We start from the raw sequence: 18,511 nt of genomic DNA on the forward strand, positions 1-18,511 counted from the left end.
CATTTAAAAATTTCTTTCTTCACCACCTCTTTCATGATAGTATTGATTCTTCTCTAATGTTCAACTATAGGTTTACTTTCTTCCTCAAGCCGAATTTTATGCATACAATAGGAAGGGCTGATTCCCTTAATATCTGCTATAGTCCACCCAATTGTTGATTTAAACTCTCTTAGAATTCTCAAGAGCTTGTCTTTATCACTACCTGAAAGGTCAGATACAATAATAACAGGTAAATTAGATGCATCACCTAAAAAAGCATACCTCAAGTGATCAGACAGTGGTTTGAGCTCAAGTGTGGGAGCTTCTTCAATCGATGGTTTAAGATGCTATTGAGAATTTTTCAGCTCTGCTAATCCAAGAGACTCGAATGGAAAATCCAACTTCCTCTTCCACGGAGATGCATTCAAAAATTAAAGTTGCTCAGCCTCTTCTTCGTCTTCACTATTAGATTTCCCTGTTAAGGCTCTCTCTAAGGTATCTAACCTTAGCAGTTGATCAAGCTCCGAATTCACTACAGAGTCGACCAACTCTACTTTATAGTACTCCTCTTCATCTGCGGGGAATTTTATTGCGTTGAAGACATTAAAAGTGACATCCTGATCCTGAAACCTCATTGTAAGTTCTCCCTTTTGCACATCGATCAAAGTTTGGCCTGTATCTAAGAATGGTCTTCCTAAGACAATAGGAATTTTCTTATCCTCCTCAAAGTCTAGGATGACAAAATCAGCAGTGAAGATGAGTTATCCACCTTAATCAAGACATCCTCCACCTCGCGGATAAGTGATGGACCGATCAGCTAGTTGTAAGGACATGTTTGTAGATTTTGGATCAGACAGACCAAGTTTCTTGAAGACAGACAATGACATCAGATTAATGCTAGCTCCCAAGTCACACAAATAATTGTCGAAAGATAACTCGCCAATGGTGCATGGTATCGTGAAGCTTCCTGGATCTTTAAGTTTAGGAGACAGTTTCCGTTGCAGCACCGCACTGCACTCTTCCGTTAGAGCAACGCTTTTCAACTCCTTAAGCTTCAACTTTCGAGATAGAATACCCTTCATGAACTTAACATAGCTCGACATCTGCTCTAGAGCTTCCGCAAAAGGTATGTTAATATGTAATTTCTTGAAAACCTCCAGAAACATGGCAAATTGCTTGTCAAACTTCTGCTTCTGAAGTCTTTTAGGATATGGAGGAGGCGGATAGACCTGTTTGTCTCCTGTATTATGCTCAGGAATAGTGTGTTCAACATAAATTTTCTTCATTTCCGCTTTTCCATCCTTCTAATCAGTTGTATCATCAACATTTACAATTTCTGGTACAGGGGCAGGCGTGCCTATATGGAGCGCGGGCGCGCTTGGCTTCTGCCAAAAATTTTCAGATTCTGATTTTTGATGGTTAGCGACCTTTCAGACCTCAAAGTGATTGCTTTCAACTGTTCTTTAACTTCCCTCTTGCCTGAGTTAACTTCCCTATCACTAGGAAGAGTTCATTATGGTCGATTCAGCAGCGCATTAGCAATTTATCGTATTTGATTCTCCAAAGTTTTGATCAAAACCGCTTGGCTTTTACACATTAACCTAAATTCGTCCAATTCAGATTTTTCATTAGCATATTGGCCGGCACTTCTATGAGATTGTTGTTGCATTACTGGTGGCTGAAATTGTTGCCTTGGTGCATACGGTTGTTGAAAACCAGGAGGGTTGAATGGCTTGGCTCCAAACTGCTGATAAGGTTATTGTGGATGTTTCATACCACTCTGATTATTGCTCCAGCTGAAATTAGGATGGTTTCGGTTGTTAGGATGATAAGTGGCAGGAACTGGTTGATGTGGTCTCTGAAAATTGCTCACAAACTCTGCTGGCTCACTAGATATAGCACATTGATCCGTCGCATGTGCATCTGCACACAACTCACAAATACTTGCTATATGATGAACTCTATAGTTAGCCAGAGAATCCACTTTCATAGTCAATACCTTTAGCTGAGCCACTATAGTCGTAGCTGTATCCACCTCCAGAATTCCTTCTACCTTGCTTTGTGGTAGTCTCTGAGTTGGGTTTTGATATTCATTAGTAGCCATCATTTTAATTAGATCATAAGCTTCCTCATATCTCTGAGCCCATAAGGCTCCACATGATGCTGCATCGAGCATGGGTCTTGACTGTGCTCTCAAACCATTATAGAAGCAATTAAATACCATTCAATCAGGCATTCCATGATGAGGACACTTTCTAAGCATCTCCTTGTAGCGCTCCCAAGCTTCACAGAAAGATTCTCCCGACTTCTGTGCAAATTGAGTAAGAGCATTCCTGATCGCAGTTGTTTTTACCGTAGGGAAGAATTTAGTAAGAAATTTCTGAGCAAGATCCTCCCATGTCGCAATAGAACCTGCTGGTAGAGAGTGCAATCAGCTCTTAACATTATCCCTCAGAGAAAATGGGAAAAGTCTTAATTTCACAGCATCTTCCGAAACACCGTTGAACTTGAAGGTGTCGCAAATCTCGATGAAATCCCTAATGTGCATATTGGGATCTTCCGTTGGAGCACCCCCAAAATGGACTGAATTATGTACCATTTGAATCGTGCCAGGCTTGATTTCAAAGGTATTAGCTGCAATGGCTGGTTTGACAATGCTAGACTAAATGTCACTGATTTTTGGTTGAGAATAATCCTTCAATGCTTTCATTTCTGCTGTTGGTTCTCCCATTGCAATGATCACTTCTGTTTCTACTTCTTTTAGTGTGTCCTTACGAGATTGAGAATGTGTTCGCATACACGCTCGCTCGAATACCTGAAACACACAAGCAAAGTAAAATTGGTAAGAGAAATAATCCGAGTCAGTGAACTTTAACGACCACTGATGACAAGCACATAAACAAAATTTAACACCAATCCCCGGCAGCGGCGCCAAAAACTTGTTCGCACAAAAACACGCAAGCGTACGCGGTCATAAGTAATATAAGATTATGTTTAGTTCATTCCCACAAAGATTGGTTTAATTCAGAATATGCACTTATGCAACAATGTATGATTATTATTCACTGCTATGATAAGTATCAAATTGAGTTTGATTATCTTAAGTAATTATGCTAGAATGAATTAACTACGAGATTAAAAATCAAGTTACTTATATGAAATAAAACATGGGATTCTAACTACATTAAATACTTCATTCAGAGTTTATGCCATTAATCATAGTATGTGATGGTTATGATAACAAATCAGACAACACAAATTTAGTACACGCTATCTTTCAATATACGTTTACCATATTACTCAGCATCCACAATTCAGATAGAAGCTAAGCACAAACCAATTATGTTTAGACCCTATATGTCTATAAGATTTGAAACATACGGTTTAAGAGCAAGGTATCCATTCAGATTAAATAGGGCGGCGTATGATGGTTAAAATTACACTACGAATTATGCATATTAAAACATCCATAAACCTATGCTAGCATGTCAAGTTCTAAACCCCTATATCCACTATCGCATTCAATAGAGATTAACAATACAACTTAGATGTTAGCTATGCATCCAAGAAGATTTAACACAACCATACTTGGAAATCAATAATTCATCACACACTGAAAACTTTAGGCAATCAACTACTAAACTCCATAAATAAATCCGTTAGAATTCCACGATAACGATCAGTTCATAATTGAACGACTCGTCATCATGAGTTCCGATGAAAACATGATAGTAAAAAGGTTCTGAATACTACAAGAGAATATTAATGTATTAAGGTTTAGAAAACAAATCTGAAATAAGCATCCAAAGTATCGCCTAACTATAAGAATACAAAAAAAATGATGTAGAACTAAATCTTCTTCTTCTTAGCCGTCCTGTGTGCTTTTGGTTTTCCAGAGTTCTCCCTTTGTTCCTTGTTTAATTCGTCTCCTTTTCTTTATTTATATGCTCCAGGTTGACTTGGCCACTCAGAATATCCAAAACATACTAAAATCAGGATTCAGTCTGCCCGACCTAGCGCGGGCGCGCTCTGCTTCTGGAAAATAGGGCGCGGGAGCGCCTAAGTCAAGCGCGGGCGCGCCTAAGTCAAGCGCGGGCGCCCCTGGCTTTTGGAAAATTCTTGCATATTTCTTGTTTCTTGTTCTGATCTTTTCGCAAGCACTCGTACTTTAATTCCTGATCTCTTACCAACATAAAAACATATAGAAGTCCATTCCTGCCTCCAACTAAAGCCCTGCAGATACTCAACACAAAATGCATTAAAAACCACATAATTGAGATCAATTCATCAACTTTAGCCGATATGAAGCGTTGTAAATGGATATAAAATCCACTTATCATTAATCAATCTCACATACACATAAATATACACACACAACCACCTTGCATGCCTATCTATCTTTATCTTTCCAAAGCGAGTTCTTACTCTCACGCCAGAGGCGCCGCGGGGCTCAAACCCCCCTCCAGTGTTGTTTTACAGACACCTAACAACAACTATACCACAACTGCAAGGAGGATCCAGGCACGGCGTCGGAAAGAGCAGCCCGCACACCGGAGTTATCATTTGGCGCTAGAAGGAGGGGGCTCCGTCCTTGGGGTCGGTGCCCCTGGACTCCTCTTCATCAACAAACTCTTGAAAGAGTCATTTTATTTAATATGTAAGAACTCAAGCAGCCCAGCTCTATTATAACTATGAATGCTTTTTATTTAAGCCACTTTTGTGTGTACTCGACATTTTAGGCCACGTTTGTGTGAACTTCATTTTATTTGTTTTAAAGCCATATTTGTGTGTGCTATAAATAGATTTGTTAGTTTTAAAACCCAGGTCTGCTTCATTTTGCATACTATCTTTGTGGTTAAGACCCAGTTATAGTCATTCTGCAATATTGTTAACCAACCCAGCAAGCTTGTTTATTATTGTGCTGGGTGATTTTGGCTATTTTTGAAAAACAACCTTAGATCTAAATTTTTAGCTTCAAATCTTGGTCAGTTGTTGTTTGTACACTTGAGACAATGATTAGAGCAGGCAAAAGTACGGTTGGAAAACCCTCTGAAAGCACACAGGTCCATGACTAGGACCAGTCATAGGCACATGACCCGGGATCAAACTGGACACTCTCCAAGAGAAACCTGTTAGGTCACACTTTCACTGTAGAGGGGGTGAATACAGTGTTTATTACAATCAAATCAAACTTCAAGAACTTATGTAACAGAAAACAAACTTTATTGAAACAATAAACTCTGTTACAATCTGGAACTGTTATCTCTCAGTGATGAACAAAATATCACGAGAGTTGCTAGGGTTACAGTAAATAATATTCTCGATAATGATAACACTTATAGTGTAAACCCTATGTCTGTGTTTATATATTACACAGTTACAAGATAATCGCTAATTGATATGGAATATAATTCTGCTTCCTAATATATATCAATCAGATATCTTTTCTTCCAAGTATTCCATTCTTTACGGAATTCCTTCTTCATGCATATCTCTTCTTATGTTTATCTTGATCTTCTTAACTTTAATCAGCTACTGTCCTTATCTGATCGTCCTTCAGCACTTAAGTTCTAATATCTATCTCCTGATGCTTATCTCCTGATAACATAAGTACTGATATCCCTTAAGTCCTGATGTCCAGTATAAGTACTGATCTCCAGTTAAGTACTGATTTGTCCTGTTCAAATAAGATCTGAAATCTAAACATAAAACATATTAGCCATGACATTATCAAATATATCTAACAATCTCCCCCAACTTGTAAATTAGCAAAATATACAAGTTTAACAGATATTTGATGATGTCAAAAACATTAAGTACAAATGCATGAGAATTAGACAAGATAACTACAACTTACAGTCCTTAAAGCTTTTACCAATTCAACTTCTGATAACAACTTTAGTCTGTATACACATCAGAATTTAAGCAGTTGTAGATCTTCGACTTGGCTTCATCATTTTCTGATCTCTCTGATGTCAGGAGTTATTCTGAGATAATTCTTCAACAAACATTTCTCAGCATATCTGAGTTCATCAATCATTCTCCGTTTGACATCTTTAAGCTCTGCAGTATCTTCACCAGTTTGAAATATTGCAGCTCTGAGATCATTAATCTTTGCTTTTCTCAACTCCTGATCTAGTCTTATGACATAAGCTTTGTCAGACTCTAGATTGAATTCAAGCCCCTTAATACCAAGATATGTTCTGATCTGTGCAGTATTAGGCTTCATATCAACAATATCACCATTGTGATTTCTGTACTTTGGAACATATATGCTGTCAGACTTAACAGAATAAAGTCTTTTCTATCTCTGAATCTGTTCTTTCAAATAGTTTGCAGCAGTCCCTGTCAATCTGTCATCCACTTGAAGTAAGAATAATACATGCTCCAATTCTTCAAAATACTTCAATGGAATGGCATTTTGTCTTATATGATAAACCCTACCATCTGTCATGAAATACAACAAGATGTGTTCCTTCAAGTAGGTATGGTAAACCATTTGTACAGATTCCAATTGATTCAATCTTTCAGGAGTTGCTCCAATTCCTGGTTCACTCAAGGAAGTTGGATCATTGGTAGTGTTGTGTACTCTTCTTTCATCAGCACTTCCCAATCCAGTTTTATCTCTTGCTTCCTTTCCAGTAACTACTCTAGCTTCAAAACGACTTGCAGTAGTCTTCAAAGGTTGAGTTTGTTTTGCTTTAGTGAATCCTGGTAGGAGTGTTTTTGATCTTCCTTCTGATATCAAGTTAACTTGAGCTGTGTCAGAGGTTACTTGCTTCTTTTGAATATCAGAACTTTTAATTTCTTGACTCTGAACAACTTGAGCCATGTCAGAGGTTGTTTTAAGAACTTTTCTTGAAGTCAGAGCAAGATTATCTTCTTTATCAGTAATTTCTTCATCAACAGGAGGTACATAAACTTTAACAGGTTCACCAACCTTTTCTTTACCCTTGGATCTTGGATCTATCTTTGGTTGTGATTTAGCAAATGTTGCTTCAGTTTGTGCCTTTTCTTTAATCACAATACCTTTCAGTTTTGGAAGTGACTTTTTACCAGAAGCTTCAGATTTAGATGTGGCTTTCTTTGATTTAAGTCTAGCTTCTTCTTCCTTTAAACTTTCCAAGTCCATTCCTGGATTTTCTTGAAGAAATAACTGTCTTGACATTTCTTCATCAAGATCTAGAAGTTCATCAGAATTTATTCTTTTACCAGTATCAGAACTTATTCTCTTCCCAGTATCAGAACTTATCCTGTGACTTGCAATTTCAGCATTTCTTGATGAGAATCTTTTACCTTGACTATGACCTCCACCCATTCCAGAGTTTCCTTGGTCATCTTTTTCATCATCCTTTCCTTGCAGTGTCTTGTCATCCTTGCATTTGGACTTAATCACTTTCTCCCCCTTTTTGGCATCAGCAGGAAGTAGAAGAGAGATAAGCAATTCCACTGAAGATTGGATTTCAGTCAGTTGTGATTGCTGAGAAGCTTGATTTTGCAGAATTTTATCAATCTGTGCTTGTTGACGATCTTGAGTCTTCTCAATATAAGCAATCCTGTCCATAGATGGTTGAAAGAACTTTTTCTTATCAAGTTTTCAAACTTGTTCTTGTTTGATAAAGTTCTCCTGAATCTTGTGTATTTCTGCATGAGTAGTTGAATGAAGACCTTGTAGATGTTTAGTACTCAATGCAGTGACACGAAGCTGAGTTTTGAAATCATCAGAATTTAACATTTCATCAGCTTTAGTCAAGTGCTCAGTAAGATGTAACGCAGATGGAATACATGAGACTGAGGTCCATTCCTTAGTCCACTCCTGTCCTGCAGGAGTTTCACTCCAAGGCACTGGTGGTTCCTCTGTAACAAACTTCTTTACTAGTTCAGACTTAGAAAGAGGAATGTGTCCTGAAGGACCTGCTGTATCAGTATTTGCAGTTGGAGCAGCATCACCAGTATCTCCAGCATGTGCAGCATCAGAACTTATAGAATCAGTATCATCTGATATAATAGCAGTGTGAGTAGCAATGAAGGCGTCAGCATCCTCTAATTGCTGATCTGATGCTAAGTTCTGATCAACAGCCATATCCTGATGCTCACCTAAAGTCTGATCATCAGTGTCTAGATGCAGAGAAGGTGACTTAGATAATTCCGGAGTTTGAATAGCATCAGTAACAGGTGTTGGCAAAAGATTTGTTGCTGTTGGAGCTTCTAAGAAAATTACTCCAGGCACAACTAAGTGTTGATCAGCATTATCAGCACTTGTGCCTTGATTACCAGGAGACACAGATGGGAAATTAGCCTTGTCAGATACAGTTTCCTGAGATGGAGTAGATGGAGAAGAAGTAACTGGATCAAATTCTTTTTCTTGTGAGATCAGAGATTCCTGATCCCCTTCCTTAGCTGCTTCCTCCTCATCATCTGAAACTGGCCTTTTTGCCCTCTGTTTCTTGTATTTCCTTGGTAATTTAGAGTCCTTGGAAGTTTCAGGAATTGTCATTTTTTTAAGCCTCTTGAGAAGCTTAGATCCTCCAAGTTCAGAATCCTTCTGAGAAATCTTTTTCTCAGCTGCAGTTACCACAGGTTCTGAAGAAAGAATCTGTTCCTCAGAATCTGATTCATCTCTCAAAGTAATCCTCCTCTTCTTCTGAGGTGTTTGAGAAACAGTCTTTGTTCTCTTTGACTTAGAAGATGTAGGCTTCACATAGGACTTGAGATATGTTCTGAGAGATGGTAGAGAGGTTTGAGGTGGCTGAGTAGAGGTGGTAGGTGCTGATGAACCAGGTTCTGATGTTTGAACATCAGGATAAAGTGCAGTGTACTTAACAGGATCATAGGTGATTAAGGCTTGTTTGACAGATAAAGGTATTAAGAGGGGTCTTAACACAGCCTTTTTAGTATCAGAAGATAATAAATCAGTAAAAGCTCTCTTAGCTATTCTGAAAGATGGAATTAGATCACCAAAATTTTGGGGCGGATTACAACAAAAACTATAAATAAGCTGACAAAATCTTGCAAAATATACAGTATTGCGATCTTCTGTCATCCTATCCCCAATAAAACCTAAGACTGCTCGTGCATAATCAAAATCAGTGTGATTTAGAAGTGCATACCCGATTTGTTGGCTGAATATGGGAATTGCATCAAAATTTGAACATTTGTTGGCGAAAGCTTTGGTAATGCAATCAAAGAAGAAACTCCATTCCCTCCTTATGAAAGATCTCTTCAACTGTCCAAGCTTGGTCAATGTTCCTTCATATCCCAGACTAACCATCATGTTTTGAAGAACTGAGTCATCAACAGTAGAATAAACACAGTCCTCAGGTAGCTGTAATGCCTGTCTAACTGTAGACAAAGTCACAACATACTCATCTTCCCCTGATGAAAAAATTATACTTGGGGACCCTTGAGCACCACCATTGTCATATACTCCACTCCTCCAAAACTCCAGTACTTGAACTCCAGAAATGGATGTAGGCTCAGTTAGAGCAAACCCAATATCAGAACTAGTGAGAAAGTCCTGAATGAAATGAAGTTCAGAGGGTGCCTCTGTAGTGTTTAGTATCGCAGAGAAGTTATTAGGAACAAACTTTGCTCCATCAAAGAGAATGTCCTTGGGTGCCATTATGTTTGGAAAGAAATCGGTAACCTGTAATGTGTTTGAGAAAATGCCTCTTAAAAGAAAATCGTCAGTAGATGAGAGAGTTGAAAAGTAAAGAGAGAGATAAAATATAAGGTAAATAAAAGATTTGACAATCTTTGCTCTCTTTTACTTATACACAAAAAGTAACCGTTGAGGACACATGGCAGACATGCATGTAAAAGTAGTGGTAAATACCTTGACACCTGTTATACATAGAGAAGGCAAAAAGTAATGGGCACGGTAAATAAGGAATAATTACCACCCACTTGCAGTTTTTCAAGGAAAAACCGTTCCACTTACCTAGATTCCATTAATCAAGGTGAATCAGTTTTAATTCAAAATTGAAACTGTTCCCACTAATTCAAATATGTTACTCTGCAATATCAATATTCTGAAAAAAAACTGTGTGTGAAAATGAGTAAAATCAATCAGTTAAGTAAGTACTGATAAAACATTATCAGAACTTAAAGTCAGACACAATTTATACGATCATCAGAATATTTATCAGGATTTATCAATGCGTATCAAAATTTCTCAGAGACAAGATCATAAGACAAAAACAAATTCCATTAATATATCAAAATAATACATTGATGAAATTGAAATTACATCAGAACTTTTACAATCTTGTCCTAAGCTTCTAAATCTAACATCAACAGCCTTAGTCCTAGCTAAGGAGCCTGACAAAGCTGAGGATGAAGAAGAACAGGAAGAAGACGAGATTAAGTCATCTTCCTCTTCCTATCTTCGACAAACAAGATAGCGAGTCGAATGATTCGCTCTTGCTGACGGATAGCTTCCCGCCTTTCCTCCTCCAATCGATCAAGATGAAGCTGGTAGTCCATCTCGAAGAACAGAAGTCGGTTCAGCACCGCCTGTGGGACAGAGCCCCATATCTCTTCAGGAATGGCAGTTACATGCCACTCCTGCTGCCAGTCGGCGCAGCTTAGCTCCATATGAAAATTTTGGTAATTCAAAAACATGTTGAATCGGACCATGATGTTTTTGAAAAAGAATATGAAGTTAAGATTGTGAGAAAAATTGATGGAAAGGCTAATGTGAAGTGGCTGTTTATATAGGCAAGAGAATGCCAGGAGACGCGAAGATATTTAATGCTGACAGATAGAGTTAAGTCTACCTCGTCTCCCTAGACTTGAAAAAGAATAACAGTCATTTGAAAAGGAATGTGCACATGTAACAAGAGTGAACTGTTCAAGGACGAGTGCCATTAGTCCTAACCATAGACTATTAATCTTCCACTTCAACATATTCTAAATTAATCTGAGACTGTTACCAAATTTTACTCACAGATAAGTCAAGTAAAGGGTTAGACTGAAAAATCAGAACTTAGACCTATACCAGAACTTAACAGTCATCAGAACATAATGTCTTAACTCGAACAAGGAATATCTATCTTAGTAAGTTTTCATACAAGTTCTGAGTTATAGTCTTCAGAACTTAATCATCAGAACATATAACTAGAACGTGTCCTCAGAATTTGTGCAAGGTGACACAGTGACTGTTTGTCTAAAAGAACATAGACCACCACAAAAATTTCATCATTCATATGGAGTGATTTGTGTGTGCATTAAGCTAAATAACTAATAAAGAGTAAAGTCTGATTTACTTCAGTACATCTTAGAAATAAGTCATAATTAAAATTTTGCTAAAGAGCTGTCATTATCCTGAAACCTACTGATAAATGAGTTCATGCATGAGTCCACCTCAACTGTTTTTGTGCTAATTTTATGCATCTTTTTAAATTCTATTTTACAGTGGCTTCTCAGTGTAAGTGAGTTACGACTGCTTATCAGAATTTATGCTATTATCAGAGTATTTCTCCAGTAATCATAGAGTGTGAAAAGTCACCAAGAAAATATTTTTCTTTTCTAATGCATATTTACTTAATACCAGCTATGCACTTGGGTCGTCCCATTCACATTTTTACTCTAGATCTCAAAGGAGTACCTGATATTATTCTTTGATTCTTTTTCTTCTTCTTTTGATAAGTGAGGTTTATCAGCACTTAGTACATTCAGCAGTTTTACTAGAATCAGAACTTAAACAGATGAGTAGCATTATTCTAATTTGGGACTTAGTAATAAGATGAATAAAGTAAACTAAACTAAGCTCAAGTATCAGAATTTGCTTGTGTCATAAGATTTCCACAGAAATAATTACTTCTTTCATGGGATCATTTGTTTATTGAAGACTAGTAGGTCAGTATCTAGCACAATTATCCTCATAGGATTGAATGATTACTTAAACAGATATATCACTTATTAGAGTTAAGAGATATATATCAGACAACAGTCAGTACTTAAAAACATTTATCAATTAAGCACAGAATACACAAAGAGATTAATTCTGTAAATACTGATCATAAAGTCTGATAACATAGAACAAGTTTAAGCAGATTTAGAGAAAGAACCTGAAATCATTCCAAGTTCATTTACCAATCTTGTAAAGTTAGCTTCACACAGTGGTTTTGTGAAGATATCTGCTACTTGTTGATCTGTGGGAACAAAATGCAATTCCACTGTACCTTCATCCACATGTTCCCTGATGAAATGGTACCTGATGCTGATGTGCTTTGTCATAGAGTGTTGAACTGGATTACCTGTCATAGCAATAGCACTTTGATTATCACAGTAAATAGGGATTTTGAAATATGTTAACCCATAATCCAGTAACTGATTCTTCATCCAAAGAATCTGTGCACAGCAGCTTCCTGCAGTAATATACTCTGCTTCTGCAGTTGATGTGGAAATTGACTTTTATTTCTTGCTATACCAAGAAACCAATCTGCCTCCAAGAAATTGGCAGCTTCCACTTGTGCTTTTCCTGTCAATTTTGCAACCTGCAAAATCTGCATCTGAGTAACCTATTAATTTAAAATCTGATTCTCTAGGATACCATAATCCTAGATCAACTGTTCCTTTAAGATACTTAAAGATTCTTTTTACAGCTGTTAAGTGAGGTTCTCTTGGATCTGCTTGAAATCTTGCACAAAGACAGGTAGCAAACATGATATCTGGTCTACTAGCAGTTAGATAGAGAAGTGAGCCAATCATACCTCTGTAATCAGTAATATCTACTGAATTACCAGTATCCTTATCCAGTTTTGTTGCAGTGGCCATGGGAGTGGATGCACTTGAACAGTCTTGCATTCCAAATTTCTTCAGCAAGTTTCTGGTGTACTTAGATTGACAAATAAAAGTGCCTTCTTCACTCTGCTTGACTTGAAGGCCCAGAAAATAACTAAGTTCTCCCATCATACTCATCTGATATCTTAACTGCATTAGTTTGGCAAACTTTTTGCAAAGTTTGTCATTTGGAGACCCAAAAATGATATCATCAACATAAATCTGGACCAAAAGTAAGTCCTTGCCATGGTTGAGATAGAACAGTGTTTTGTCAATAGTTCCTCTGTTGAATCCACTTTCCAGAAGAAACTGAGCTAAAGTCTCATACCATGCTCTAGGAGCTTGCTTAAGTCCATAAAGTGCTTTATCAAGCCTGTAGACATAATCTGGATGTTTGGAATCTACAAAGCCTGGAGGTTGTTCAACATATACTTCCTCCTCCAATTCTCCATTGAGAAAAGCACTTTTCACATCCATTTGAAAGACAGTAAACTTTTTGTGAGCAGCATAAGCCATGAATATCCTTATGGCTTCTAACCTAGCAACTGGCGCAAATGTTTCATCATAGTCAATTCCCTCCTGTTGAGAATATCCTTTTGCAACCAGCCTTGCCTTGTTCCTTACAATTATGCCATCACTGTCAGTTTTGTTTCTGAATACCCATTTTGTACCAACAACAGATCTATTCTTAGGTCTTGGCACTAAGGTCCAGACTTTGTTTCTTTCAAATTCATTCAACTCTTCCTGCATTGCTTGCACCCAATCAGCATCTTGAAGAGCTTCTTCCACTTTCTTTGGCTCAGACTGAGAGAGAAAAGAATTGTAAAGACATTCATTCGAAGTACCTGTTCTAGTTCTGACACCTGCATCAGGATTTCCAATTATCAAATCAGGTGTATGTGATTTTGTCCACTTCCTTGAAGATGGAAGGTTTTCTCTAGAACTGGATGCTCCCCCATGATTCATGCTGTCTTCGTTTTCATTTTCTGATGCTCCCCCTGAAACTATGCTCTCTGAGTTGGATCCTTCAGCATTTAGATTTTCAGCACTGTCAGTACTTGGCTTATCAGAACTTGACGAATCAGAACTTGAAGAGCCAGATGTATGTTCTGATGCTTCTTGAGATGTGATAATATCTTGAGTATGCTCCCCCTGCATTGGTGCATCTTCCTTTGACGTAGTCACCACAGTTTCAATAACATCAGAGTTTAATCCATCAGAGTTTACAGTATCAGGACTTAGACTGTCAGGACTTAAGGTATCAGAATATGAATCTTCATTTTCAAATCTCAGCTGATCATGATCAATGTAATCTTCAAGTCCAGTGATCTTCTTGTCATCAAAAGAGACATTGATAGATTCCATGACCACTTTTGTTCTCAAATTATAGACTCTGAAGGCTTTTGTGGAAAGTGGATATCCAACAAAGATTCCCTCATCAGCTTTTAGATCAAACTTGGATAGCTGTTCAGGATGAGTCTTGAGAACAAAACACTTACATCCAAATACATGAAAGTATTTCAGATTTGGCTTCTTGTTCTTCACCATCTCATATGGTGTTTTTCCATGCTTGTTAATGAGTGTTGCATTTTGAGTAAAACAAGCAGTCTGCACAGCTTCAGCCCAGAAATAGGTTGGAAGCTTTGCTTCTTCAAGCATTGTTCATGCAGCTTCAATGAGAGTTCTATTCTTCCTTTCAACAACTCCATTTTGCTGTGGAGTTCCAGGAGCAGAAAATTCCTGCTTTATTCCATGATTTTTGCAGAACTCTTCCATTATCAGATTCTTGAATTCAGTGCCATTATCACTCCTCAAAATTTTCACAGAATCTTTTATCAATTTATCCAGATGTTTGACATGATCAATCAGGATAGATGCAGTTTCACTTTTTGTGTGCAAGAAATACACCCATGTGTATCTGGTGAACTCATCTACTATGACCAACGCATATTTCTTCTTTGCAATAGACATGACATTCACTGGACCAAATAGATCAACATGAAGTAGATAATAAGGCTCAAGAATTGATGATTCAGTCTTGCTCTTGAATGAAGATTTTCTTTGTTTGGCCTTCTGACATGAGTCACAAAGACCATCAGGAGCAAACACTGATTTTGGCAGTCCTCTCACAAGATCTTTCTTGATCAGTTCATTTATCTTGTTGAAGTTTAAATGAGAGAGTTTCTTGTGCCAATTCCAGCTTTCTTCAATTGAGGCTCTACTCACTAAACAGATTACAGAACCATCAGAACTTGTTGAAAGCTTAGCTTCATAAATGTTACCACGCCTGAATCCCTTCAGAACAACTTTTCCTTTAGATTTACTAACTATTTCACAATGTTCTGCAAAGAAATCAACATGATAACCTCTGTCACAGATTTGACTTATACTCAGTAAGTTGTGTTTAAGTCCTGAGACCAGAGCTACATCTTTAATGATGACATTCCCAAGATTGATATTGCCATATCCAAAAGTTTTTCCAATGTTGCCATCTCCATAAGAAACACTTGGGCCAGCTTTCTCCATAAAGTCTGATAGCAGGGCCTTATTTCCAGTCATATGTCCTGAACATCCACTGTCTAGAACTAAAATATTTTTCCTGTTGCCCTGCAATCAAAAAGACCACTAATTATTAGTTTTAAGGACCCAGACTTGCTTGGATCCTTTGGCCTTTTTAGGTTTGTTAACATTTGCAGCGGATTTAGCATCAGATTTTATGTTAACAGTTTTCTTATCAGAACTTATACTACCAGACTTTGAATCAGAACTTACACTAGAAGGAACAACAGAAACTTTCTTTAAAGAAGGTTTTATTTGATAATAATCATAGTACAAACTATGATATTCCTTACAAGTATAAATGGAATGCCATAAACTACCACAATGAAAACAAGGATTTTGTGGTTTGTATCTAACAGACTGACTCTTAACTCCTGATTTTGAAGATAAGGAGTTAATATTCTTATTCTTCCTGCAAAAAGAAGCCAGATGGTTAGAACTTCCACAGTTATGACATGCTTTCCTAGGAGCATCAGGAACAGATTTATAGTTATTGCTTTTATTCACACCTTCCTTTCCATTCCTGTTTTTCCTAGGTGATTTTACCTTGTTTGCATTCTTAACATCTTTCAGCTTATGCTTAAGCTGCTTCTTTGTCATTAAGCCTATGTTAACTTCAGCTGTCTTTTCCTGTTTTAGTTTGTCAGAAGCTAATTCCTTTTTAACTTCTGATTTCCCATTTTCAGATTTTTCAGTTACAAACTTAACAGGTTTTAACTTCAGCTTTTGCTTATCAACAGGCTTAATTTCTACAGTTCCTTTTTCATTTTTATTTTCTCCATAACCTAAGCCCTCTTTCCAGTTTCCACTGCTTAGCAAATTTCGAGTTGTTTTGCCAGAGTTAGTCCAAGTCCTAATAATCTCTCTCTCCTTTTCTAACTCAGTTTTTAGAGATTCATTCATTTTTAGCACTTCATCCCTAACATAAAAAAGCATCATCTCTATCCTTCTGAGTTTGATGGAACATGACTAACTCTTTTTCTAAGAAATCATTTCTTTTCCTAAAAGCAAGATTTTCAGAAGTTAATCTTTCACATGTTAAAGTTTGATCTCTATAACTAACAAACATGGTTTTAAGATATCTTCTCAACTCATTAATATCATCAGTATGAAAAGCATAAGTAGTCTGAGGTACCTTTGTTTCAGCAGCTTCAGAACTGCTCTCAGAACTTGATTTATCAGCATTTGCCATCAATGCATAGTTCTCCTCACTTTCAGAGTCTGAGGTGTCTGTCCAGCTTTTCTGCTTTGTGACAAGAGCTTTGCCTTTGTCACTCTTGGTCTTCTTGCAATCAGGAGATATGTGGCCTTTCTCACCACAATTATAACATTTAACATTGGCGTAATCTCCTCTGTCAGACTTTCCTCCTCTTCCTTCAGATCTTCTGAAATTCTTCTTATCAGAACTTATGCCTTTCCTGGAAAACTTCTTTCCCTTCCTGAACTTCCTGTATGCAATCTTTGTGATTCCTTTCACCATAAGAGCACACAGCTTCATCATCTCCTCATCAGCATCAATTTCAGGCAAGCTTTCAGAATCTGAGTCATCATCACTCTCAGAACTTGATGACTCAGTATCAGACTTTATGAAAAGAGCTTTACCCTTGTCTTTCTTTGAGGAAGGTGCTTTGGGGGATTCCTCTTCAGCCTTGAGAGCAACTGTCCTTGACTTTCCTCCTTTCCTCTTGCTTCTTTATTCCATCTCAAGTTCATGAGTCTTGAGCATTCCATAGATTTCATCAAGAGTTGTTTCATCAAGATTGTAGTTGTCTCTTATTGTTGTTGCCTTCAAATCCCAGCATTCAGGAAGAGCTAACAGGAATTTTAGGTTGGTATCTTCAAGATCATACTCTTTATCAACCAATGACAAATCATTCAAAAGTTTGACAAATCTATCATATAAATCATTCAATGACTCATTAGATATTTAGTCAAAATGTTCATACTCTTGAGTGAATATTGTCTTCCTGTTCTTCTTAACTGTTTCAGTTCCTTGACACCTTGTCTCCAGTGCATCCCATATCTCCTTGGCAGTCTTGCAGTTGATTACCCTGTTTGACATTACATTATCAATGGCACTATGCAGTAAGTGTCGTACCTTGGCATCCTTAGCAATAGATGCTATATCTTCAGCAGTGTAATCACTCTTTTCCTTTGGTACAGTCTTTGCTGCTTCACCTGCAACTACAACAGCGAGCTTGGTAGGTTTGTGAGGCCCTTCCTTGATTCTATCAAGATATTCTGGATCTGTTGCTTCCAGAAACATGGTCATCCTTACCTTCCATATGGGATATTCAGATGGTCTCAATATGGGAACTCTGATAGTCTCATATCGACTCTGAATTGATGTCTTTGATGATTCCTCAGTTTTGGTAGGCTTAGTTGGAGTTTCTGTGTCAGACATGATTGTGTTTGGATCTTTAACTGTATGTGTGTTAACAGAAGGCTCTGATACCACTTGTTAGGTCACACTTTCACTGTAGAGGGGGTGAATACAGTGTTTATTACAATCAAATCAAACTTCAAGAACTTATGTAACATAAAACAAACTTTATTGAAATAATAAACTCTGTTACAATCTGGAACTGTTATCTCTCAGTGATGAACAAAATATCACGAGAGTTGCTAGGGTTACAGTAAATAATATTCTCGATAATGATAACACTTATAGTGTAAACCCTATGTCTGTGTTTATATATTACACAGTTACAAGATAATCTCTAATTGATATGGAATATAATTCTGCTTCCTAATATATATCAATCAGATATCTTTTCTTCCAAGTATTCCATTCTTTACGGAATTCCTTCTTCATGCATATCTCTTCTTATGTTTATCTTGATCTTCTTAACTTTAATCAGCTACTGTCCTTATCTGATCGTCCTTCAGCACTTAAGTTCTGATATCTATCTCCTGATGCTTATCTCCTGATAACATAAGTACTGATATCCCTTAAGTCCTGACGTCCAGTATAAGTACTGATCTCCAGTTAAGTACTGATTTGTCCTGTTCAAATAAGATCTGAAATCTAAACATAAAACATATTAGCCATGACATTATCAAATATATCTAACAAAACCATTGACCCACACCCCGGTCATGGAGAGAATAGTACCACCCCGGGATGCTAGAAACCTTATTGAGTTAAATCAGTACAAGTACACCAATGTCCCGGTCGCTTAAGAGC

General features: G+C 37.3%; 1 protein-coding gene and 1 non-coding gene across 2 annotated transcripts; one reads left to right on the forward strand and one right to left on the reverse strand.

Annotated features, from left to right (window-relative positions):
• Positions 1 to 410: 410 nt before the first annotated feature.
• LOC141719264 (uncharacterized) lies at positions 411 to 1,265 on the reverse strand. Its single transcript, XM_074521638.1, has 2 exons — positions 770 to 1,265; positions 411 to 709 (listed from the first exon to the last, which is right to left on the reverse strand). The coding sequence occupies exons 1-2, from the start codon at positions 1,263 to 1,265 to the stop codon at positions 411 to 413; spliced, it is 795 nt and encodes a 264-aa protein (XP_074377739.1).
• Positions 1,266 to 2,213: 948 nt separating this feature from the next.
• Positions 2,214 to 2,320, forward strand: LOC141723157 (small nucleolar RNA R71). The gene has a single exon (XR_012576147.1). It is a non-coding gene; the product is annotated as a small nucleolar RNA R71 (small nucleolar RNA).
• The last annotated feature ends 16,191 nt before the right edge of the window (positions 2,321 to 18,511 follow it).

Source organism: Apium graveolens, chromosome 4, assembly GCF_009905375.1.
Source record: "Apium graveolens cultivar Ventura chromosome 4, ASM990537v1, whole genome shotgun sequence".
NCBI classification, from domain to species: Eukaryota; Viridiplantae; Streptophyta; class Magnoliopsida; order Apiales; family Apiaceae; genus Apium; species Apium graveolens.

Coding starts and splice junctions, on each gene's coding strand:
- LOC141719264 (XM_074521638.1), bottom strand. CDS start 1,265: ATGAAGAAAATTTATGTTGAACACACTATTCCTGAGCATAATACAGGA. Junction 710..769: donor GTCCATCACTTATCCGCGAG/GTGGAGGATGTC, acceptor TTGTCATCCTAG/ACTTTGAGGAGGATAAGAAA.